Below are 27,049 nucleotides of genomic sequence, written 5' to 3' on the forward strand. Positions count from 1 at the left end.
AGCTCACTAGTAGTAAATGAAGACACTGTACTGGTTCTAGTTGATAGATTTAAAAAGAAATGAAGAGGCGTTGTGTGTTTTTCAGCTGCAGGCAGAAGTATGTCTATGTTCACACCTGGGCAACTCTGTTTCAGTAATCTTAATATTGTGCAAGCACAGTTTAGGGAACAATTATGCTCTTAGTTAAAGGACAGCTTTCTCATCAGATATTCATTTGAAAAAATGACAGCTTAATTCTCTTAAAGAACAAAACCAGGTGATCTGTAGTGAGTGGTGTTTTATTTCTCTGCTCGTTTTAGTTTGTGAGATTTCAGGTGCTGTGATTCTCATCAACTTGAGTGCATGCTCTTGAATTTGAGTGTGTAGATAATTTGGGGTATATTCAATGCACTTATTATTTTGGCTTGTGACAGTAGTGGAGGTGTATTTGTGTTCTCATGTTGCCCCAAAGTCTGACGTAAGTAACTGGTGCAGCTGTATCTCTTTGAGAGGACTGCAAGCATTGCTCAGTAGTGGAACTTGGAGGGTTGGCACATTTCTAGCAGGCCTTTACATGTTTAGCTAATGACAGTTCTTGATCAGGCTCCAATATCTACACTATTTTGTAGCCTTTATGCTTCAGCTTTTTAATGCATTTGCTGTCAGAAAAAAAAAATTGAAGGTACTTTGAGAAATGTGAGTTCGCTGGATAAACTGAGAGTTTCTTCAGTTTTGTTTGTTGCCTCCCATCCTTTTCAAAGACCCTGTTCAAACTTTCTTCATTCTGCAAAGTCAGCTCAGTAATTAAATTGGGATGCTTTGGACAGAAGGAATGTCATTTCTGTTTGGTGATACTACTACTAGTGGTTTGCATTTATGGCACACAAAGTTATCGCCTTTCATTTTTACACCCTCATAATAGTCTGTTATTTTATTTTTGCGTTTATGGTATAACGTAAGCTAGTAAACTGTTTCTGTGTTAAAAGAAATCATGACTAGGGATTTGGAAATTTTGAGGTATTGAATATATGTGCAATTTCAAATAGCAAGTATGAACTATATCTTCGAATGTTTCTCATTATTTCCATAGCTAGCTTTGGAACTACTTTAGTTGCAGTGACTTTTTCTTAAGCAACTTCTTTCTTGGGGGATGTAAAAGGCTGGGGATTTGTGCGGTTTGAGCTTTCAGAAAGTCAGTTGAAATACCTACATAACAGTGCTCCAATTTCAGTTTATTGAAGGTTAGTGTGTAAGTCAGAATTCTAAATTAAGCCTAATACTATGTTGTCCAGTCTTGTAGGAAACTGAAAAAAATGTGGTGCTCTAGACAAGTAATGCTCAAAATGCTATGCTGATGCTGGTGTTTTGTTGTTACCTCCTTATTGGCTTTCTGCCTTTTTCTCTTTGTGCCAGACAAAGAGCCTCAGACTAGACACATAACTTCAGTACTGTCTCAAAAGTGACAAAAAGAGTAGAGACAAACTGTGCAAGGTCTTGTCAAAGTCAAACTTTGTCAAACTTTGACAAGATCTTGCACAGTTTACTTTAAATTTTAAAAAGGTGTCATAGGGGAAAAAGACATATTGTTAAGGAAAAGACAAAAGCTAGAAAAAAAAAGAAAGGGGAAAAAAAAAGACAGTTAAATACTGGAGAAGAAGAGGACAGAACAGACTGAAAATTACTAAATAAAATACAAAGTTGGTATTTTAGTTGTTAATGGGGGAGAGAATATAATAGGGTTGAAAAGATACGGGGATGTTGGCTATTAGTGATTTAATGTGCAAATGAAACGCTTTTTGTTATGTGTAAAGAGAAAATTGAACTAAGAGCAGAAATTAGGGAGGAAAAAATAAAGAAAAAGACAAATCCTCTATCCAAATAAGTTTAAGTAGGTAAAAACTCTACAACAGTTGAAAATTGCAACAACTTAGAAAAGCACAACGTAGAGGACAAGTGTTCTGTGATTTAGTATATGTCTTCATTAAAGCATCAGATGCAAAGTCTTCAGAGAAAATGAAAAGGAGTTGCTGCAGCAGAAGAATAAAAAATATCTGTGCCCCAGTTCTTTGTATTTTTCTGATTTACACAACTTGCTTGGAATTTAATGCAAGTGCCTCATCTCTTTTTGGGCCAAGAATTATGAGGGGAGAAAAGTTAGGGATTATTATATGATTCTATCCTCTAGAACAGTGTTTTTATCAAGCTTCCAAATAATGCAATTACTTCTGTAAGTAAAATCTTGAAGACCTTGTGGCAGTAATGGAGTTCTGTGTTTGAAGTACTGCTTAAGCTGCATTCATCCACTTAAAGGTTTAATACACTTGCATTTGTCTTATATTTTTCTTAAAAAGAAACATAATATTTTGCATGAAATATTTATATTTAAAAGCAAGTAGGAGTAATAAAATATAATTCAGAAGGCAACATTATTGTCACATTTCTGTAGTAGCTTGTATTTCATGGTTATTGAGTGTCTAAAATTGTTTTTATTCTTTGAAAAATATTTGAAGTGGCTATTTCAGTTATTCTTTGATAATTTTCTAACTGCCCCAAAGAAATTTTAATTAATGTTGGGCTGGATTAGATTTCTGATTTTATATAACGTTTTGCACAGTAGTGAGGAAATGTGATTTTTTTCTTTTTTTTTTTTTTGTGGAGGAATATATCAAAACTTGGCAAGCTCCTAAAGCTAAAGAAAGCAGTCTGTTCTTTTGCAAAGTGCTTCTAGAAGGCAGCTTTATTTCTTATGCGGTATACCCTCTTAAATTAAGTTTGTTAGCTTAGCTTGGCCTGAGGCAAAACGTTTCAGGATATTTTAGGAGATCCTGGTAATCTAATTAATCTTACAATAATAATACAAAAAGGTATTCTTTATTTCCTTGTCCATGAAGTATGTGGTGTCACCTCTCCTTAATAGCTCTGTCCCCACGCTGTCAGTGGCAACTCAGGTGCATCACTGAGCAGAACAATGACTGGCGTGGAGCCATTCCAAAGGGCAGTGGGATCTGGTGTCTCGTTCTGCCAGCCGTGGATAGGGTAGCCATCCTTTGTGATAAATGCTCCCAAGGATTTTTCATTAAGAGGTGAATTCCATTGTCACCGTCAAGCACTTGTTTCCTGTTGCAGGAGCAAAGGCCATGATCAAAACACCTGTTAAGGCAAGTAGAAGGAACGTGGGCTTTACAACCATCACGGATTTCAATAGAAGGGCCTCAGCAACCGTTTAGTTTCTAGGAACGGTAGTTGCTCTGGATCTGAGCAGCTGAATGGAGGATTTTGCTGGGGTTGCAGTAGCCTGGCAGTGATCTCAGTGTCTAGAGAGTCAGGTTGCTGAAAGTTTGAGATTTTGTGTGGTGTTCACTTGTGTTGTCTGTATGTTGCAGAAGCTCTTTCCTCTGAAAGCAGGCTTACCTCCACAGCTGTCATAAAGACTACTCAGAACTGCAAAAGTCAAACATGTACGCTTCAAACTTTGTAGACTTGTTGTTTTTCTATACCTCTTGTTTTTAATTTCTGCTGAGTGTTTGTCATGATGAGTATTGGAATACGTTCCCTCTAAATAAGTCATTTTGTTTAGCTTTTTTCTTGTAAAATCCATTCACATTGCAATATAATGAAAGTTGAAATAGTTTGATTACCATCTTTTCAGAAGATATCCCTGAATGAATGAGGAAGTAGTAATTTTAGCACTAGTGTATTTAAAAAAAAAAAAAGTAAGGACAGTGAAGTTAGCTTAGTTTTCCTTGTTTGTTTCTCACAGGTGTGAATTCAAACACACAAGTATGAAAAGAAGTTGGGAGTTTGCAAGTGTGACTGCTTGACCCTTGTTGGATCATGTTAACGTTTCCTTTGAGTTTCAATTCAACATTCTTTAGAAAAGGCTGGTTTTGCTCAAGTATACCCCTGTTAGATGTTAATGCTGTTTTTCACCGGGCACCTATAATAAATGAGAATGTTCATCTATTTCATACGCACGCTTATGTAATTAGGCATGTACTGATTTCTTTCTCTCTGGAAAATACTTCTGCAAATCAGCACTCCAATATGAAGAGTTAAGGAGATATCATCTGTTGTTTAAGATAAAGATAGACATTATTATTTTATATTAGATGCTTAATCCTTTGTTCTGAGAAGTGTTGATGTTTTCATTAGACTTAAAATGTGTTGAATGTTTATTGAAAGCCTGAAATCTCAATATGCGAACCTATCAATTCTAATTATTTGACTCATTAGAACATGAGGGTGGGTTGTTTTTTTTTTTTGCCTAAGGGTACATGAATGTACTACTGAATCTGGTTTTTAAGTTTTTTTCCACTTTAATGTCTGAATCCAAATTCATAAAGAGTTGGAAAAATGAGATGTCTGAGCTATAGGATTCACAGGGATTTTATATGAAGCCTATTTAATCAGGATAACACTGCTATTAATATTCATAAAGTCAGCTGGAACACAAATGACAGACTATGGAGCCTAAAATTTTTTACTTGTGAATTTATTAAAAGCAGCTTAAAAAATTAATGGAATTTAAGTAAAGTTGACGAAAATGAAAATCTTATGTTAGCAGAAAAAATCTTTATTAGAACTTTCTCTAAGACCATCTTGCATTGATATCTTTGACAGATTTCATTGGCACTTAAAGAAGAAAGATGCATGAATGGTCATTTAAAAGGATTTAAACACATTGGCACATTAATTTTTACATGAATAATAAGTAGTTTCCAAAAGCAATTAACTTACAGTGTACAAGATTTGAATAGAAAAATAGGACTGTGACACAAAAGGGCAAAGCAAATGTGCTGTACATTTTAAACTTTTAATAATATGATTTCTTAAACTGATTTATTTCATTTCCACCGTAGGTGTAGTAGCAGTGATGATATTTGTGTTCAGCTTTGGTTTCTTTTGAAATACACAGAGATGTGAAACAAAGACATATTTTGATGCTGAAGTGCTACTGGTACAGAATTTCAGGTCTTAACACTGATCATACCTTTTTGAAGAAAGCTCTTTTTACTTTTTTTTCATTTGTGTTTGTGGAAAATGGATACTGACCACAGCGTATGATTTTTCTCACATGCTGCTGTGTGCTGCGCTGGAAAAGCGTTCGTTATTTCTATAGGGGACCAAATAGGCAGATCTATGATTTCTTCTATTTAGTGGGAAGACGTTGGTTAATTTATATTCATATATGTAAATAGTTTTGTACTTAATTATTTAGAGTGAATTTCACTTGATCAGTGCCTGTTATATTCAACAGATAAGTACCTTCAGGTTTCTTGATGAAGGAGTAGTCTTAACTAACACAGATTGAAGTGAAGGAAGTTAGTAGTTAATTTTAACTCTAGATTTGGGGTTACAGTTTCATTTTGTATTTTCCATTTTGTTTGGGTCCAGCGATATACTTTAATCTTCACCTTAAATTTCTTTTTATTATTATATAGATCATTAACATTGTATTCAAATGAAAGTGAAGAAAAGCCTGAAAATAAGTGCATTTTATTTATTTTATTTAATGATGACGATTTTTGCTGAGAAAACCTTCACAGTTGTAGCCAGCTGCTGATTGTTGTTGGCTTGAAGTTTAACACTGAATAATAAGAGGCTCTGCTGAGGGAGACCTGGGAGCAGCCTTTCAGCATCTAACAGGGCACTCACTGTGGGATAGAAGGGGACAGACCCTTTAGTGGGGTCTGTTTAGGTAGGACAGGGGGAAGTGGTTTCAAACTAAATGAGGGGAGATTTAGACTGGACATAAGGTAAAAAGTTTTTTTATGATAGGGGTTGTGAGGCACTGGAACAGGTTGCCCAGAGGTGGGAGCCCCGTCCCTGGAGACGTTCAAGCTCAGGCTGGAAGAGGCTCTGGGCATCCTCATTGAGCTGTTTGTGTCCCTGTTCATTGCAGGGGTTTGGACTAGATGGCCTTTAAGCATCCCTTCCAACTCAAACAATTCTAGGATTCAATAATGTTTTGTAAGTTTGGGTTCTAAAGATACTTGACCTTTGAAATATGCTCTGCAAAGCTTTATCTTGAATGATACATGAGTGTTGTGTATAAGTTAGATACGTGTTGGAGTGTCTGTATATGTGTTCAGAACAACCAGTTTACTTTGTGTACGGAACATTTGTTCTTATTTACCATCAATTTCTTTCTAACAGTGGGGAAATTGTACTGAGAATCTTAGGGAGTGGCAAAAGATCTTTGTTTCTCTTTAACCAAAAGTTTACATTAGTATGGTATCAAAATATTTTTATTTTCCCTGACCTAAAAACAATTCATTCGTACTAGTTAGCAGAACATATTTCTGCTACTGAAGAGAGAGTACCTTAAAGTCTCCTGACTTCTTTCTCCAATATGCGTTTCATATGCTCCATAATTTCCAGGAGAGGGCAGCATTTTTCTACATCAGGTCCTTGAAAGAACATGCCCTGATCAGACTGTCAATGTTTCTTGTAATTACTCCCAGTATATTTGTTGCTTGCTTATGAATTAACTTGCATTTATGGAACTAAATCATTCCAATCATTTAATTACACCTGAGGAGCTGAACTATAATTGCTTGCTTCCAACTAGGATCTGATATGGCTTGAGCAGTATTAATTTGGTGTTTACTTTTCTGAGTGCTAAAAGCATTAAAATGATTGTGCAATGGGATTACATTTTACTAATTGCTGGCATTCATTAGCTGGGTAAATGGCGAGGAAGAATGACTGTATATTGTGGAGGGATAAAATTATGGTTTTAAATAGTATATTACTAGGCACATTAAGGCCCTAAGACATGTTTTAAAATACTCCAGAGGTTATTAAATACCGTATTTTCTTCATGTCTTGCTATATGACTGTCTTATTAAACTACTGCAATTATTATGAACCTTTTTGTGCAATATGTCAGGAAATGGCTTCATTGACAGAAACCTACTGCTTGATATTAATAACCTTCTAAATTTTAAGCTAATCCAAAAGTAAATGAGGAACTTAGGAAAAGATTGACAACTCCAAATCAACACAGTTATACAGAATTGAAAAAGAAGTGTACAGCTTCATTTGAGGAACTTCTGTAAGGAGCTCAGAGTTCTGCAATTTAGAGTGAAGTTATTTTTTTGTTAGGACTTAACCACATCAAATCAACACTTTCTTATTTGTTATTAATTATAAATAGTCGCAATATGGGCTAGATATATATTTCTGGAAAAAGTGTGAGTCTTGAATCATGAGTGTTTGCAGAAGTGTTATACTTTTTTAAATTATCTGAAAGATAAAATGAAAACATCTATTTATCTTTTGTGTATAATCTAAAAAAAAAAAAAACAATTTCTTCTCCTGCTGTATTTGTAAAAATGTATGTCCTGGTGAAACTTGCTTGAATTTTCAAATATTTTGTTAATTTTATTGTTGCTGTTTTAATTATTATACTTATCAGCACAATGGCAACTCTGGGTATTTTCATGATTGAGTCACTGCTTCTTCAAGTAATGTGTTCTATCTTGTAATAAATTTAAGAAAAAAAATCATGAGAATGCATACAAAATAAGCATAATGATGCAGTAGAAGATGAAAAATTATTCTTTGTATAACACATTCTGAAGGAGATGCTTGAGCAAATAATAAAATTGTTACTATATTAATAAGATTACTAATTTACTAATTTATTTATATTACGTATTTCATGAAAATATAATTTTATTTTTATCCTATAAGAGAAAATATATTTTAACATTAAAACTATTACGTAGTAAGTCTAACTTTATATTGAAGGGCTTATTTTTGAGTGATAAGGATTGCTTTTTGCAATGATATTATTAACTGTATAGTCTGAAGCAATATGTAACCCATAGTAAGATGGGTTAAATTATTTAGCTGTTTTAAAAAGTCTGCAAATTCAGAGGTGCAGTGGTCAAGGACTACTTCACCTCTGTTTTATCCAGGAAATTCAAACAGGTGAAAGAATTGAAGCACATTCTGCCATCTGTAGTAAATGCCAAAATCTCATTGCCTCAAGTCTGGTTTGTGCTGTTGCTCAGTAGCATGTCCTTCCAAGACCAGACTCTAGAACAAGAAGACAAACATAAATTTTGCCATGAAGGCATTGCATACAGTAGAAAGCTGAAGCAAATTAGTAGAAAAAATAGATATGTGAAGAGAAAAAAATATATATTTTACTGAGAAAAATAAATTCTCACTTTTAGAGTATGTGGACTTTGTTGTGCTATTATAAATATCCTAAAATCATTTGTCTTGTAAATTTTATGTCAAATGAAAGCAAAGTATAGGTGTGTTATAACGTATTGTTTCAAGTTTATTTATCTAGGGTTTGCTTTATTTTAGCTCTGAAATGTTGGAGGAAAAACTGGAGCTAGTGCCAGATCAAACAACTTGAGAAGAACAAATGGAGAACTTGTCAAAAGGTAAGGACTTCTAAGATATTAATAAGGAACCTCAGGTGTTTTACCAGTGCTAGGCAGTGACTGGAATGTATTTGTTCTTGCCGATACATAGCTGGCTTTGGAAGTAAAGGAAAAAAAGGAAAGAAAAAATACACCGCCTCTTGAAAGTGCTTGAGTTAACTACAAATATGATTCTTCCCAGACTTCTGTATATGTGCATGCAAAGTAACAAATGTTGTTTATCAGCTTAACTTTGAGTTATTGAAACTACTTCATTAAAATTGTGAGAAGTATAATTTTAATTCTTAGCCTGTATATTGCACTTACTGAAAATGTGGGGAAGTAAACAACAAACATGAAGGCTATCTTTAACTTTCTTGTCTATTCACACCTGGCTAGAGTACAGTTAAGACATCCACTAATATTTAGTAGTCTGTTTCTACTACCTCAACCACATATAGGCAGTAATGGGGTTGAGAGGGCTTTGGTTTGCTTGGAAGGGAGGATCTTCACCACTTCTGTGGTTACTAAAGTTTTAAACTTCATCAGGATGGAAGGATATTTTTGTATTTGGATGATCACAGTGTTGCTCTCAGATATTTTTTCTATGCTTTGTGAAAGAAAGTTTTTAAAAAGCTGAGTTTGAGAGCATGCTATGTGACTGACTTTACAGAAGTGTCAGAAAGTGACCTGTATCTAGATAACAATACAAAGATTGAAGAAAGCAAACACACAGGAAGGAGACATGCAGTATGTCGTAGAAGGGTGGATTTTTTCCAGGAAGTGGCTTTATGTAGATTGAAAAAATATGGAACCAGGTGTGTTGACATCAAAGATGCCTGTATGGGAGACAGTATTTCGTGTATTTCTTTTTTGGAATTTTATTGTATGTTTTCTTTCAGAAGCCGTAATAAATGATGAGTTTTTCCATGAGGAGAGTCTGATGCTTGGAAGAGAGTAGAAACACTTCTTGGAGATTATGCATTTCTTAGTATTTACAGGAATTCCTATCTATATTGTTTATGACAAACTTCTTGTAGACCAAGTTAAGACCAATTTAATCATGGTATTTTGGGCTATTACTGAGATAACTTTAAAATGTTTTAGAATCAAATGCACTGAAAACAGAAATAGTAATGTTCTATCAACTTATGGAGAACTGTATTCTGAGAATTTATGCTTTCAGTGTGTTATGGCTTAATCAGATTTAGTATTTTTAGACCTTTAGGGGTCAGCATACCCTAAGAATGGTTCAAAAGGTTAACTTTCCAAAGTAGGCTGCAAGTGAATACTATAAACTGATTCTCCGTGAAATATTTTCTATCCATTTGTGAGAAAAGCTGTTCTGCAGCTCTTAGGTACTTTAAAAATGGGATATTTGCTGAGTGTCACAGGCATTATTTTTCTGATGCCTTAAATTAATATTTTGTGCTGTTAAGAAAGCTATTTCTTCTAAGCTACCACTTACGTATTTGTGAATCTAATAGAATTTTTCATATGGTCATAGAAAAACTGGAAAAAAAAATGAATACCCTATTATCTCTCTTTTTTTTGTATCATTAATCACATGTCTTTGTTTGTACTCTTAGGGAAGTTTAAAAAAACAAGAGCAACTTTAAGTTTTCTGTTTAAATGTCTGAAGTTGAATTGTGTACCGTTCTGTGTTCTACTTTCCTTATCTGCGACATCTTTCCTTTTTGCAGTGGGTACTGTACTGGCTGTTCCTGCCTCATAACTTGGAAGTTCAAAAGCTGTTTTTAGAAAAAAAAACTAATAATATTCATTTTTAATAACGTACTGAATAAATTGAGATTGAATTTAGCTGGCTTGATGAAAATGCAGTTAAGCAACGAGAGTTATCTTTTTTTAAATGCTAGGTACTGAGAAGTGGTAGGTTTGTGGTGGCTATGTGGGTTAATACGTAGCCTGTTAATAGGTGTTATAAAATATTTGAAAAAAAAAGTCTATGTTTAATATATCTGAAGTGTTTGAAAGTTGATAATTTGTTTTTAGCATTCTGGATTGTTTGGATCAATAAGTCCAAGGTTTATTATTTTGGGTTTGTATCTGATGAAATGTACTGTTTATTACCATAGGACTCAGTTTTTAAAAGGATAGTGACTTTTCTCATTTCTAACAATACTTGAGGGAATGTGTTAGGGATGTTGGCAGCAGGCCAGTACAGATTCTGTAATTTCCAAAGGAAAAAATATTCAGAATAGAAACTATAAAGCCTAGTTTATTATAAAAATAAACTTGTATTAGCAAATAGCTGCATCACTTAATGTTGTAGGGCTGTAGGTACGCTCTGCACCTGGATTGCATTCTTACTTCTTCAGGGTTTACATGCATGAAAAAACATGCAGAATCATTAATAACATCAAAACATAAGAGGATTCTTTCTGTCCTTAGATATATGTTCATGACCTGATATGTCAATTTTACAAAAGAGTTATAACGATAGTGAAGCAGTAAGTGTTGAAATACTGGAAATTGTGTTTCATTTGACTCTTGCCATGTACGGGATTTGAATGAGTGAAGTATACTTGTTTCTCACTGCTGTAGTGTTTTACTTCGGTCATATTTCTGAGTGAACATGTTTTTTAAGGACAAGGCAGAAATTAGATGAAGTCTTAGAATACAGAATACTGTTTGGTCTGTTTTGACGACAGCTTGACAATGTTGCTGACTCTAGAATAAAATGCATTGTGTAATTATTAGTTAAAATTCATAAGATGTTTATTTTTAATGGGAAACGGTTGACTTCTTTTAAAAGATGTTATATTTTTCAAGCAGTGGAATAATGCACATTTCTAAATCGCTACTTAAAGCATCTACAGAAATATGTGTCAATGAACCAGTTTCACCCTTAAGAATTTGTGTCAGCTCTAAGTTATGGTAAACATGGACACTTTCACTGTAGCTTGTTGTCCTGCAAGAGAATGCTTGCATGACTCATAAAAATACTTTAAAATTGCCTGCCTGGAAACTCCAGTTCAGAGGAGATTCCAGTATGAAAGACACATGGAAATGTAGATTGGAATGGGATTGCAGAATCAGATGGTGCAGGGAAGTCTGAAAAGTGTTGTATCAGGTGGTGAGCTGTTGCTTTCTAGTTTTGCTTCATCCAGGAGAAAGAGAGGAGAACAACTATGCAAAGTTAATGAACAAATTATCTGTATATAGAACTGCTCAGACACAAATGCATGCCACAGGCTTATTTGTAGACAGTAGTTTTCATTGCATTGTGTGTTTGTGCATTCGTGTTGCATGAGTGCATGGTGTTTTCGGTTAAGAATCTAGCCATAGCTTTCCTTGTATTGTCATGGTCATGATGTGTGTGTGTCCGTGTTGTTTAGAAAAATACTTCTGCATTCTTTTGCTGTGTAATGAATAATATTTCAGGGAATAAAAACTCACTAGAATATTTTGTGCGTTTATTTACTGCCATCTATAAATGCTCTTCATCAGCAGCCATTACTTTTGTGTTCATGGTAATTGAGGCAGCGACAGTCATATGCATAGGCTGAGTAAAATCTATCATCTTTTTTCACTAATTTCCTAGAAATGAAACTTCTGCCCCTCACCATGGATTTGTAAATTGTCATTAGAAAAAGCTAATTTTTCAAGCTGTACAGTTATTTAATTTCTTTTTTTTTGGGGGGGGGGGAAGGAGGGCATGATTTTATAGTAATTACAAGAACTTGTCTGGAATTACTGTTGTGTGACTTTAACACCCACCCACCAAGATGAAGGGGTAAAGGAAGCTTTAAAAGTGCTGAAATGTTGTAAAGATTTTACTCATTTTTTTGTCTGATGATCTAGCTAGGTCAGAATGCAATTGGTGGTAGAGGAGTTGCTTCCTCTTTCTCCAGAATACATCAGTTACAGCTGCAGGTTAATTAGAGTAAAAGTTTTTCTTCCAAGGCTGCAGTAGAAGCAGAATAAACAACAATTGTCATATTGAAGTCTGTTTCTTTTTTCACATGCCTCAAGATGAGATATTGTGAGTGAGTTCTTCCTTTCCTTCCCTGTTTTTAGCAGTAAGGAATGCTGCTTACCTGGAAAAGGAGGAAGACCTGAATGCTGTGTGTGTATTTATGCAGAGGAATCCACATGATACACAGGGAGACAATATTCTCTTCAACATGTGACTCAATTTGTGTCTTGCATGGGTGTTGTACTTTCAGCCTCAAACTTGCTGCATGCTAGCTGCCCATTTTAAAGTGGTAAGAATGGTGGCAGGTTTCTCTGCAGAGTATAAGATGTGAAGATCTGCTGCTGTCTAATCTTTCCTATAAATGTAATCCCTCTTTCATATATATAAATTCTCATGTTTCCTTTTCCTACCCCTTTCTTTTCTTATACATTTTGAATGGTTAAATATAGCACAGGTCGAGTGGAGAAAGACGTCATAAGAAGCACAAGTAAGTCTTCAGTATCTGCCTGACTCATTCAAATGCTGTGATATGATTTTGTTAAAAAACTGAAAATATGTAGTGCCCGACCTGCACCAAGTCCTGCAAGCACTGCAGGTGGGGAGAGGGAACACCTTGAAGTATTGCACTTAGAATCTCCTTAGTGTTTAATATTTGAGTGCAGCTTACTTCAGAATGTCTTGAAATGTGCTTCAGGAAGGAGCAGCAGTTATTCCACAGTGATTGTTACGTGGTGCATCAGGAAGACCTTTAGAAGACTTGGCAAAAGTGCAGAAATATGGTTATTTTTTCTTTAGAAACTTTTGCTGCTAGTACTTTATTAACTAGAATGATGTTTAAGTTCAGCATGAAGGTGTAACAAAGGATTTTATTTAATAAATAAGCATGCCCTGGATCTCTAGTGCACCTTGGAGATTCACTTCTGAGAGTTCACGTGTGTTTTTAGTAGAGGTATGCGGGTATCAGGGTGTGTGGATGAGGTGTCTTCCGGTCACTTCACACAGTGACCTTTCTCTTATGTTGGACATTTAAAGTCACAGTATTTTTTCTTAAATAATTGTAAGGCTGTCGTTTTCTGGGACATATCTTGGAACACGAAATTCAGCAAAGCCGTAGTTGTTTGTGGTAGGGGAGGTTGAGTACATTTGGATAAGAGAATTTCCACTATAATTAATGGGCATCAGGAAACATGACCCTCCCTAGATAAAAGGGAGTTCTGGATCATTAAGATTTAGATAATGAAAGAGGCTATATGTGAAAAGCAATTGTCTGGGATCACAATAGCAAAAGAAAAATGGGATAGAAGAGTTTACTTTGTTTTCAGCTGTTTTAGAAAATATAAACACAGCATGCTTAGTAAAACTCTAGCACACACTATGTTTGGAAATTATGTAATAACTCCATATAGGCTGTAATGATATCCTGAAACCCTGTATTTAAACTAACCTGAATTACAATGAGAGATAAACAGAATATTTACCCATCCCTTATGAGCTGCTGCTGATATGTAAATTTATTCTTCTACTTTGCACAAATATACTTTTGAGCTACTGCTTAAACACTTCAAGGTCCTTAGCCAAACAGTTTTAATGATGCCTCCAATATTATGAAAGTGTGACATTTGATGAATGCCTTGTATAGTTGTGATATCGGGGAAAGTGTAAACAAAAAACGCACATCAAGTCATCGTGCAACACCTAGATAATTTATAATTTTACTGTTTATATCCATCTTGACATTTTTTATCTGCCAAAGGCAGGTTTCATTTGGAATCTTAATCTGAGATTTATTTGGTGGATCTGGAAATCATAGCTAGAGTTCCCACAGGAAATGGTCCATCTACCAACAGATTAAATGGCAGTCCTGCAGTTGTTAAGGGAGCTCTGCATTTAACACACATGCATACTCATTCAGTCAGCACTGTGGAGAAAAATTAAAGTAGTAACCCAGGTTTAGGAACAATGTAGCTAAAAAGTCCCGTATTTGCTGAATGACAAAGGGTTATATAGCAGCATTTCATTTTATTATTCGTGCTTGAATTTCTTGTTTGCTTTGTTGAGTCTGCTGACGAATACTAATAAATGCCTGCAACAATCCAGACGAGAGATGCCTGGCAACAAAGCTATGCGGTGGACCTCCCTGATCTTCTCCAGTTCACAACCTGACCTTTTGAAAAATTGGCTGGGCTAAGCTGCAGAATTTGGGTGTAATGGTTATTGTTAACTCCAGCTTTAGGATTTATTAATTTGTGTGATCAAGACTTACCTATACTTCAAAGTTTCAAAAGACCAAACACAATCATCCATCCATTAGAACTAACATTGTGTTGCTGTGAATCCCACTTAGTATCTGTTTAAAGATTCTGCTGTTTTGATGCATTCAGAGTATAAAAATGCTTTTTTCAAGTATGAGACCAATCCAGTGAAAATCTGGTGTCTTCTCAGAGACTAATATTTTAAAAGAACAGTGTGTTAATGAATTGCAAATAGAGAGTGGAATGCCAAAGGAAATGTGTGATATTTGCACATTAATAAGTGCATCACAATTTAACAGCAGTGACTACTGAAATAATGGTTGGTCACTTTTTTTTAAAAGACTTGGAAGCATTTTTCTACCTTTTCTAATGGTACTTTCTTCAATTGCTGCTTGGATGCAAAATAGGAGAGCAAAAGACTTGATGAGAGACAGACAAGGGAAGCATCATTACAAAAATAATCAGTCTTCAGAGAATTGTAAAAATAGCCTTTGCCAGAGTAACTCCAGTTGTTCTTAATCTCCTCAATTTATTTTTTTAAGAAGGGTGTTGCCAGTGTTCCATGCAAGTACAGGTGAATAAAGAAGCACTCAAAGTAACACAGGTGTCACCCCGTGCTTAAGTTGCTAATGCAGAATGAATTCAGTGTTCTCTTCAGATTCCTTTAAGAAATTAAAAATGAATCATTAAACTTCTGGCTTTTGTCTGTATTTTAGCTGACAAAAAGTTATTTTCAAGCCTCTTTTTTCTGTGTGTGTGTTTATGTTATGGGATATACAACAAGCTTTAATTCCAAATACAGCTTAAGTTATTTTTACTTAATTTGCAGAGAACTTTTTCAATAAAATTCTGATAAGAATACATTGGTATATTTGATTGGGATTTTGGGTGTAATAAGTACAACCATAGCCAATGATCATTCATTAGAGTTTTACTGTTTTATAAATCTGAATTCCAAAAAAGGTTAACTGACAGTTTTAATTATTCATGTTTTCTGTATTAAAACTATAGTCAATGTAAAAAAGAAAAATGGTTTCATTTCTTCTGCATTCTACTGAAATTACAAGAAGTTTACAAGAAGTTTCTATACATGTACACAGCATGTCAGTCTTCTAATGTAGAAATACTGTAGTCTGTCATGTGAATATCTTGAGAAAATGTTGCTTTCAGGATTTGAAATGAACCTCTGTCAGTTGTCTCTTACTATAAGATCACATACTCCATCTCAGACTTGCCTCATCCTTTTCACTTGATGATTGTTGGGACACTGAACATACAATGCATCTTTGTGGCTATTTCCTCTTCATAAGCACCAATGCCTTGGCACTTCTTTATGTGATATTTTTGGCTATGCAGAGCACTGAGAAATTAAAAGGAATTAGTTTTATATTACAAAACTATTCAGAGCTCAGCCTTGATGTTATCAGGTTTCCTGTAACAGCCATTCTGTCTTGCTGCGCAAGTGATTTAGTGAGATCTTTGAGTCTTACTGAATAACTGTCTTAAATGTTGTCCAGTCTTCTTTGAATGATAGGAAGGGTGTCATAAAATATCAGTGATTTATTTGTAATTGAAAGTTACTGGTTCTCAGTGAACTACATGATACTGAAGGGGACTAAGTAACTATATTTTAAGTATATCTGTAGTAAACCCAAGGTGAGTAAAGCTGCACTTGTTTGTTTTAGTTACGGCTTTTTGGTTTTTTTTGTTGGTTTTTTTTTTTTCAAGAAAATGTATCTTGAGCTTAAAGTTTTTGTATAGAGCTTTTGTAATTATTTTCCAGAAACAGGAATTACCTTCTTCTTGAAAAATAAGAACTGTATCTTTTCTTGGGAATACAAGCTCACAGATTTTGGAAAAAATAAAATTGTGAGAAAAAGGTAAAAATAATATAACGCTCTTTGAGATATGCATGTTAATCATACATGCTGTGTCTGTGTTAACTCCAATAGAAATGAAAAAGGAAAGGACAGACGCTCTGAAAGTGCACAAATCCTAACCCAACTCTTACTTTTTCCACGTATGCCAAGCAGTAGGATCAGATTTCTTCCACCAGCCTCAATTTCTTTTCTTGCATATCTATACCTATAAAATCCTTTAGTTTTGTGTTTCCCACTCATTTTCAGGATTTATGCCTCTTAATCATTCAGTATGAGGTGAATTGTTATCTGAGCCTTTCACAAGCATTCTGTTTGGTAGAAGTTGCAGTGGTTAACGTGAATGAACATTTGTCTTTGTCAGAAAGACTTTAGTTGTCATTTTCAGCTCATGAATGAATATTCAGGCAGAGTACTAATTTAACTACCATGGCTGGGAAAGTTGGAATCATAGAATGTTCATAGAATCACCAAGGTTGGAAAAGACCTCTAAGATCATCTAGTCCAACCATGCACCTATCACCAGTATTTCCCACTAAACCATGTCCCTCAGTACAACATCTAAATATTTCTAGAATACTTTCAGGGACAGTGATGCCACCACCTGTTCCAGTGCCTACCCCCCTCTCTCAGATAATTATTTCCTAATGTACAACCTGAATCTTCCCTGGTGCAGCCTAAGGCCGTTCCCTCTAGTCCTGTCTCTAGTTACATGGGAGAAGAGGCTGATTCCCACCTCACCACAACCTCCTTTCAGGTAGTTGTAGAGAGCAATGAAGTTTCTCCTGAGCCTCCTCTTCTCAAGACTAAACAATTCCAGGTTCCTTGGCCACTCCTCATAAGGCTTGTGCTCCAGATGGCTCACCAGCTTTGTTGATTTTTCTGAGCACTCTTTCCTGTAGTGATGGTCCCAAAACTGTACACAGTACTTGAGGTGTGGCCTCACTAGTGCCAAGTAGAGAGGATGATCCCTGCTCCTGCTGGCAACACTGTTTCTGATATAAGCCAGGATGCCAGGATGGCCTTCTTGCTGGCACGTTGCTTGCTCGTGTTCAACTGAGCATCAGTCAATACCCCAGGTCTGTTTCTCTATGTGGTCTTCCAGCCACTCTGTCATAATCCTGTAGAGTTGTCTGGGTTTGTTGTGGCTGAAGTGCGAGACTTGGCACTTGGAGTCGTTAAACTTCATTCCGCTGACCTCAGCCCTGCTGTCCAGATCCCTCTGTAGGGACTTCCTACCCTGGCAGATCGGCACTTCCTCCCAAGTGTCATCTGAAAACTTACTGAAGGTGCACTCAATCCCCTCATCAGGTCATCAGTAAAAATATTGAATAGGACAGGTCCCAGTACCAACCCCTGGGGAATGCCACTCATGGCTGGTCACCCACTGGGTGTGACCACTACCATACTCTGGGCCTGGTCATACAGCCAGTTCTTTACCCAGCAGAGAGCGTATCTGCCCACGCTATGGGCTGCCAGCTTCTCCACGGGAATACTATGGGAAACAGTGTCAAACTGAAAATGGTTTATGGGCCGATTTGGCCTGGTTCCATGACTAATGGGGTGGGGGGACCCACACACCAATGCCCCAGGAGAGAGGTGGGGAAAAAGGAGTACGTGTCCTTATTAGTTTGTTAACAAGTGGATTTGGGAGGGATTTAGTCATTAAGGTTGTAGTCAGTTCTTCAAGTACAGCAACATGTTTTGTTCTGCATTTTTTTTCCCCGAAATGCATATGGTTGTTCTTTTCCTTCCGCATTTTACTCCGTTTTCTATTCTTACTCCCATTCATTTATGGGTTCATTCGTGCAGTCTTTTGCAGGCAGACAAGAACATGCTTTATCTGTGCTACAGACTGGCTTACATACTTGAAAGCTGTAGGTAACTATTGTTACATTTGAAGCTGGTTTGGGACTTTTGGTGTCCCCATCATCCTCTGCAGGGTGGATTGTAGCCAAGCATAGATTCTACAGTGCTGTGTGCATGTTCTAGGTTTGTTGTTGTTGCCGCTGTTTTTTCCTTTTGTTGTGGTTCCTCAGAGACCCCCCTGCAAATCTCAGAGGTGATCAGAGCAGTTTGGATGGTGGGGTGCTAAAAATCACAGACAGAAATAGATCCACTTTGCTGGATGGTGGAATGGTGAATGCATCTCACCAGCTGTGTATAAAAGAGGTTGCTGCCTCCTTGGCCTTGAAGGCAAAACTCTGCCTTCTGTGCACTTGCATCTTCAATGCTTCTTTCTGTATTACCAGTTTCCATATTACAGGATTCTCTGATGCTCTTTCACCTCTGTTACTTCCAGTCCCCCCTTTCTGAGGAAAAGCTCTGAGAAATTGCAGCTGCCTTCCAATTGCTTTAGGTTTAATATTTTTACTTTGACTTTTTAACCATTTCTAGCTTACCAACATTGAATTCTGTTTTACCTTTACTATTGCAAGCTATGACGACATTATCTTCTCCCTACTTCCCCTATAATCAATTCCTAGCTTTATTTCTAGTGTCTTTATATTTCTTCTTCCTAACATTTGCCTTTCTTTCCTTTAATGTGAATGAGCTATTCATTCAAGATAAATACATAAAACAGAAGATCAGCTGTTCTGCTTCTCCCTATAGTGAAATATTAATCTGAGCTACTGAACTTGTTCTATTCTATATGGAAAATAAGTTGTTTAGTGTACTTAAGAACCAGAATCAATGGTGGTGATACCACTTAATGAAAACTACACCATTTTTCCTGAAGATTTCAAGGCTGTTGTATGCTTTCTCTGATATTCTTTGTGCAGCCTGATTATTGCAAATGCTACTTACTCCCCAGTGTGTCTCTCCAGCATTGGTAATTAGTGCATAATACAATTTGCAGGAGGCATGAAGAAAAGCACAGAAGTGCATTGATTAACGTTGCTGCTTGGTTTAAAGGGAAGACAAGAATCTGCCATGTACCAAGGCCTAAATTACTTGGGGTGGGGAGCAGTGTCACAGACTAAATAAGGAAGTGTTTGTAGAAATAAAAAATTCACTGTTCTTATTGATCTGACAACGTTCAAAATGACTTCCTCAAAGCATTCTAATGACAAATTTAGCAAGTCGACAAAAGAAAATAACAAAACAATTGAAGCTTTATTAAAACAAGTGAGGAAACTTCTAACCTTAATGCCCTTGAGCAGAGTGCTTCTGATTCTGAGTGGAGAAGGCTGCTGTCTTGTTCTCTTTTACAGTGCCAAGAGGGGGAAAGATGGTTCCTCTGTGTTTCATCTTATATATCCAGGAATGCCACTTGCAGGTTTGCTGTATGGTGCTCAGTCTTACCCATGCACTTGAGAGAACTGAATATGGATGAAAGGTGTGTAGCAAATATAAATTGCTTAAAGAAGCAACATTAGCAGTAATAAATGTCAAAACAGGTCTAGACCCAGGCTAAATTCTTTTCTTGTTTCCACAAGGTTTCGTTTACTAATAAAAGGACATATGAAGTATCCCAATCTTCAGTTTGGCCCACAATTTAATCAGGAGTTAATCTGCAGATATTTACCTCCTCCTGCAGATAAGAAGCAGCAGCTTTATGTTCGCAGGCCGTGGTCCTCGTAGGGGACTTCAGTGATGCTGGTAATCCGCTGGAAGGTCAACACAGTGGGACACAGTGTAGAAGATTTCTAGAGTCCTTTGTTGACAACTGCCGAAGAAAGTGATTGCTGAGACAACAAGGAGGGGTGCTTTGTCAGATCCAGTACTTAGAAACAAGGAAGTACTGGCTGGAGATATCGGACTGGGAGACAGCGTTGGCTGCAGTTGTTATGAAATGGTAGAGTTCTGGATCCTGAGGGGAGGGTGCAGGGCAGAAGCAGAACCTCAGCCTTGGGCTTCAGGAGAGTAGATACTCCTCTGTGAACTGTTTGAAAGAATTATATAAGATTCAGTCCTGGGTGTGATGAAGTATTCAAGAGAGCTCACTGGTATTCAAGATTTGCCTACTGCAAGCTAAAAAATGGTCTATCCTGACAAGCAAAGGCAGCCAAATGCCTTTTGCTCCTGACTGAACTCAGGTGTAAAATGAAGGCATAGAAGATGTGGAAACAGGAACAGGAAAAATGCAGAGATATTCTTTGTGCAGGGATGGGGTTTGGAAAGCCAAAGCCCATCTGGAATTTAATCTTAAAACAGATGAGAAGAGAAGCAAAAAAGGGTTCTACGGATATATAAAGTGTAAAAGGAACTGTGTAGAAATGTTGCACCAGTGCTTAAATGCAGCAGAGGCTGTGATGAGAAAGGACTACGTTGCTCACTGTCTTCACCTCAGTCTTTACTGGTAAGATCTGCCTTTAGGAATCCCACCCAACTGAGACCAGCACAGCATGCAATAGGGATGACAGCCTTGGTGAAAATGTTGATGCCCAAAGAAGAAAGAGAGGAAAAGGTTGTTAAGGCAGTTGAAGCATTGCACCCCTCCTTCAGAATGTGACAGCGTAATTTGCAATATTTATATATAAATATATCTACACAGGTCACTGTGACTGAAATGGAAGAAGTGGACAGGATGACGTGTTTGACTGGCAGTTCTTTATACTGGAAATCAAATAGGAAACACAACCAAGTATGCCTCCCATAAAAGGCTTTGCAATAATCAAAATTCAGACTACAGACAGTTGTTTTTCATGTAGATTAATTGGAGAGGATTCAGAACTTTGCCGTTCCCATGTTGGGATAATTTCTTAGCAGTTGATTTCTTTAGAAATTTCTTTAGAAATAATTAATTCTATATACAGTAAGGGAGAATGAGAGTTTGAATGTGGTTTTTAAATATAGCAGGACCTTAAAGGAATCTCTGTTCACAAGCCTACAGGATTCTGAGCCAGTGAACAGTGTACATTTGCTCAGAATGTAGGTGGCTATGTTCAACTTTAGCATTAGCTGCAAAACGATCTGATACAAGGAATACATTTCAATCACAGTACTGGAAACAGTAGTAGATTGTATCTGTTAATTAGTGTCTTATCAGGTTATGATCCCCTCATGCTTATTGTTATTCAGAAACAAGGATTCTGCTGCACTGTTGTCTGTTGTTTCTCTTGTATGAAAATCAGTGGTTGTAGTTTAGAGGAATGCTGAGAGTGGATTCAAGAGAACTTGTAGATCAAGAGAATATGGATGAGTTGCACATATGAAAACTTCTACATGATGGTAATGCACAGGTTTTTGTGGAGGCTTGTTAAACCATCTTCGGCCAATCCACAAGAAGATTCTCTTTTCGCTCTCAGGATCTTACCTGTGCCATTGTCTGTGCCTTTCCTTCCTCAAAGAAAGAAGAATCTCTTGCAGCTGATTTTACAGACGTGCTTTAATATTTTCTCACTTGGAATTTCTGCTTTTCTGTTTTATATGCAGCATGACACCTTGGTGCTGATTGATGTACATTTTCAGGCAATTTGTAGATGTCAATTTCTTATTTTTTTGAGGTGGAAGTAATAAGTTGGATCAATGAGTATTTAAAGTACAATTTATCCAAAATGACTGGAAATGCTAACTTTATTAAATAAGCAAAAGCTTCACTATGTGTTCCCTACTTGAGAAAAATACTTTTTTTTTTTTTCCATTTTCAGTTTTTTTTAATGTCTTCCTCATCATTTTTTAATATAGTTCTATAATTAAAACTTGTTCTTGCTTTATGAAAGAATATTCTTGGTATGTAGATCCTTCTTTTATTTAAGTACCTTGATATCAGAAATACATCCTAAAAATATCTAGTAGCCAGGCTTAGGAGAATTGCCTATCATACACAATGCTATAATCAGATGATTTTTCCCTTTGACACAATTTGTGCTTTGCGTTCTCTGGATTCTTTAGTTGTATGAGTCTCTAGCTCACACGTTCTGGAAGTGACCATTGGGACCTTAAGTTGTTTGTTGCTAATTACAACTTGTTAATACTCCTTTTGTAACCAAAATGCATTTGAAAAAAACCTCAATATAAGTGAAACTGCAGTTCAAAATCTGAAAATTCACTTGTGTAGAGTGGAAATTCATCATGCCTCATTAGGATAGAGATTATTTTTTTCCAAAAAGATAGGTGGATGATTTGTAAGGTCATTTTAAGCAGTCATTGAAGTGGAAGAAGGATTGGAAAATGGTAGTGAATTTTTCAGGACTCCGTGAGAAAAGTCTGGTAAGTAGGTAGTAACTGCTACATCAGTGCCTGAAGCAGCACAGTGCTCATTCCTCAGTGGAATGAAGAAAGTGTGCGTGGAAAACTAAACTTTTGCTACAAATAACAATGTAGCAAACCATTTTTAAATGGTAAAAAATGTGTGCTTTTTCTCTAAATAAAAAAATAAAATAAAATTCATATCTGTTTCCAATTAGAAACCCACAACCTGGGACAGAAAAAAGAAGACTTCTGTGCAGAATTTCAGCTTCATCCAAACTCCTCCAAAAAAGCGGATTTCTTCATCCAAGCAGAAGATGAAGTGCTGAAATTTTCAGATTTGTTAGTAACCAGTCAAGGAAGACCTCCAAATATGTGTGCTCAGTTCAGTTCCAGTCCTGGAGAATCAAGGTACAGAAATACCTCAAATTATGTTGATTATTTTTTTTTTCTAAAACTCATAATGCAGACAGTGTAGCTATAATATTTTATAATGTCAGGGAAGCTGAGAATCAGGAAATCTACTTTTTTACTTAGACTAGGAAAACTGATCTGTCTAGGCGCTGTGTACTAGTTGATAGCTTATACATGTAACTATGACCACCATATCTGTCCTTCTTTCCTGATGGAATGCAGCATTTTACCACTGTCTCCTCCAGCACTTATAAAGAATATGTTCATGGCAGTGGCTTATCTGCACACTGTAGGTACTTCAATTAATTGTAATTGTATGTCTCTTCAGATAATTTAAAAAATGCATATTGTACAGATTTAGAAAGGGTGATCTAAAATCTAGTAGTATGTGTGGCTTTACACCATAAATGTACCCTAAGTATGATGACTGATTAGGTAATTAGATGGCATAAGCTAGGAAGCAAGAATGAATCAGGGTGAAATCTAGGTGAAGTCAGAAGACTAAAGATGAGGAGTTGTAATACTTTGTAGGCAGGGTCTGTGACAGGAATCTGGAGAAGAGCAAATATGGTTGAAGAGTGTAATACAAAATCTGACGATTCTGTTCTGTCATTAAGTTTTGTACTAAGCTATAGCCCTATATTGCAATCCTAAGAAACATACACGCACATCTTAAAGTGATTTAATATATGCACTATAATGTAAAAATATATAATATAATATAGTAGTATATATATATATATTACATATATATATAAAATATATAAATGTAATATATCTTAAGCTCAAGGAGGGAGGGTTTAGATTGGATATCAGGGAGAAGTTCTTTACAGAGAGAGTGGAGAGGTGCTGCAATAGACTGTCCAGAGAGGTTGAATACCTCCATCACTGGAAGTATTCAAGACCAGATTGGATGGAGCCCTGGACAGCCTGGACTAGTACCAGATCTGAAGGTTGGTGGCCCTGCATGTGGCACGGGGTTGGAACTTGATGATCCTTGGTGTCCCTTCCAATCCAAGCCATTCTGTGATTCTATGATAGGTAGGCACAACCAACTGATCATGGAATTTTACCAGTTTTGAGTGACAAAGGTAGTCTGAAGCCTAACTCTTAACTAATAGTTACAGAACTGCTTTTAAAAATAAGATTAGTTCTGCAGGGCCCTGTAAAATACTTTTGAACATAAAAGCCCGTTCTAGCTCTCCGTCTGTTTAGTGGCAGACTCTGCACTTGTTTTTCCTATCTTCAGTATGATCCAGTGGAGATCCTTTGAACTAAAACCAGTCCATAGTACTTTTCCATCTGGCTTGTTGCTTTTATTTATTTTCATAAAGCCTGAGATGTGCTGTTTGGACAATGCCCCCTGCTCTAAAACCCTAATGTATTTAATGCTTATGTAAACCCCAATTCAGAGTCAGCCAAAGTCTGTTGTTCCTACCCTCCCCAGTATTGCTTACACTGTCAGTCAGACTGCTCTTATACATTGAAATTAACCTCCCACAGCAGTCAGCTTATTGAGCCATCTTACCTGCATGTAGGACCCCAAAGCTATAGGCCAAGACCTCACTGAGATAGGTACTGTATAAATTGCACAAAACCTGTCCTTCCCCAAATAATTTGCAATTAGAATATACGGTGAGAAAATGTCTTCATACAAATAGACCCAGGAGATACTGAGTCAGTGTTAATTTGCACTATAGGTGATTGTGTTAGTATGCCATCAAAGTGACTTATGAAGTTTTCTGTTAGACAAAGGATGAGAAAATTGAAGCGGGGACTAAAATATGGTGAAGAGGTATGGTCATAGTTATTAATGAGATGCATTTCCTGAACATGGAAAATGCACCATGAAAGCTTGATGTTTGTAATGGCTAGCTAATAGTCTCCAGAGGTATTTATCACTTTCAATCCAAAACAATACTGAATGAAAGTGAAATTAGCTACACCTAGCAAAGTTGACATAATTTTGAAAAACTTTGAAAGTGAACATAGCAGTATAAGCACACTTCCACCTCATTTAAATTACAGAATAATACACTAAGCAAGATCTCCGGTGGTTGGTTTTTTTTTTCATGTGAATCTCCCTACTGTCTGTTTAAAGTGCTTTGGGTGTATCATACTTTACCTGCAGAGTACAGATCTTAAATTTCTTCTTAAAAAAATCATAGAGAAAGGAAATCCAATGGAAGTAGATGAAGAGAAGGTAGCTGAGTTTAAACAAGTGATTATCTAAGTGGATGACTCTTTGGAGCTGTAGATAACTTTTCTTTCTAGGATAGGAATTATGCATGCAAGTGAAATAAAGAGATTAATATATACAGTAGAAATGGGAGTTCAGAAGGTACAGGTTTTCTGTGGCTACTTTTTATGGCTGATATGCCCATCTAATCCATGAATCTATGTATTTTGCTCCCATCCTGGGAGTGAGATCTGGATTATCTATAACTTTCAAGGGATAAACAAGGAGTTTTATTAAAGTCTCAAGACAGATTTTTTCCAGTCATCTTTGTATTGCTGTTTCTGAAGTTTGCATTTTAATTACAAACAGTGAAAAATTAATGTTGTAGTCAGTTTGGGATTTCATGTTGTCAGCACAACAGAGAGTCTATCTATTGATTAAAAGATAATTGTTACAAGGCTTCAATTGCTAAATCCATCATTTTTTCTAACAAAAATATGTAATTGAATCTCTTCTCATTTTTTGCTGTCTCTGGCTAAATAAAGTAATCTTAAAACTGGAATTCTTGCCATCAAGTTCTTGCCAACTATTTAGAATAGCCCTATAATTTTATAGTTTTCTGCAATACTAACTTCTAGATCTTGTCTTCTCATTTCACTTCATGTGAAATTGTTCTTCCTGAAGAATTTGGTTTCTTTTAATCTGAGCATCAATTTGATCCCCAAATGTTTCACTGCTTTGTTTTTCCAAATTAATATTTGCTTCTCATAAGCATTTTCTGTTTATAGTCACTTCCTATTAATCAGTTTTATGCATTAGCACTGTAGTATATTTGCTTATTATTTCCATACTTAAAAGTTTTCTTTTAGATTTAAAGGTTTAAGATGTAACAGAAAGACATTCTGGTTATTGCTTCTGAACACATTTATAACAGTTAACAAATTTTGTTAATTTATTTTTGCGTACATTTTGGGAGGGTGAAGTGTTCTTTGCATTCACTTTTTTTTTCTTTCTCCTATATGTAGTGCTGTAGAAAGAAGAGGGAAAATGCTCCCTGAATTTATATCCTCATGGGAAGATGCCACAGGTTTTGGTGGAAAGACAGAAACTTCATTCCTCTTAAAAGAATTGGACACTCTAAGGGCCAAAAATAAAAAGGTACAATTTAGATTCTCAGATCACAGAATTTATTATTTTACAATTGTCTCAGAAAGCATAAATTTTAAACTGTTCCTAATTTAGTTTTGTTATTTATTTAAGCACTCCAAACAATAACTTTCTAGTCATTTTAGATTGTTAGTGCCTGGTTAACAACTGCTTTTCCAGAATTAAAAAATCTTTCATCCTGCTCTTTGACCTTTTTAATCAGTGACCTAAGTTCCTGCATCATGGATAAAAAAAACCTACTGACGCTAATGGAAAAGTTTTCTTTGGCTTGAAAAAGCTTGTGGACTGGAGTCTCCACATGAAACATATTTATTATGTGTGGAATTATTTACAATAGAACACTTTGTAGTGATGACTGGCATCCTATTCATGTTATCAGAGCAGACAGTGTATTTTATATATGTCATTTGAGTATGTTTTGCTTCTGCTACCCCTTGTCTCTCTTGTACTTTTGATATAATAAAGACAGGACTGTAGCTTCTCTATTATAATAGAGTAGTTCAAATGATGACACTATGACACAATTCAAAATCTGAAACTTACGTTCTGCAGTACATATGATCTATTAAACTCCATACCTAATCTTAGGTGGCTCAAGCATTTCATTATGAGCTTTTGAGCTCTTAGATGCAAAAAAATTACCAAAACTTAGGCCATTGTTTCATGAACAGAATCTGGAACTCATACTACTGTACATGAGATCCATATAGCGACCTCACCTG

General features: G+C 36.0%; 1 protein-coding gene across 8 annotated transcripts in view; it reads left to right on the top strand.

The window, feature by feature from the left end:
• MIPOL1 (mirror-image polydactyly 1) overlaps positions 1–27,049 on the top strand; it is a 180,551-nt gene that overhangs the window by 21,882 nt on the left and 131,620 nt on the right. For all 8 annotated transcript variants that reach the window (XR_016466972.1, XM_090141339.1, XM_090141337.1 and 5 more), the window contains 3 exons: positions 8,305–8,384; positions 22,786–22,978; positions 26,186–26,318. Coding sequence is in view for 7 of the 8 variants with exons in the window: in XM_090141339.1 (XP_089997465.1) it covers positions 8,366–8,384; positions 22,786–22,978; positions 26,186–26,318 (345 nt within the window). In the remaining variant the exon portion in view is untranslated. The remainder of the gene's footprint in view (positions 1–8,304; positions 8,385–22,785; positions 22,979–26,185; positions 26,319–27,049) is intronic.

The sequence above is a fragment of the Phasianus colchicus genome, chromosome 5 (genome assembly GCF_987193195.1).
Source record: "Phasianus colchicus chromosome 5, bPhaCol1.hap1.1, whole genome shotgun sequence".
In the NCBI taxonomy this organism is placed as follows: Eukaryota; Metazoa; Chordata; class Aves; order Galliformes; family Phasianidae; genus Phasianus; species Phasianus colchicus.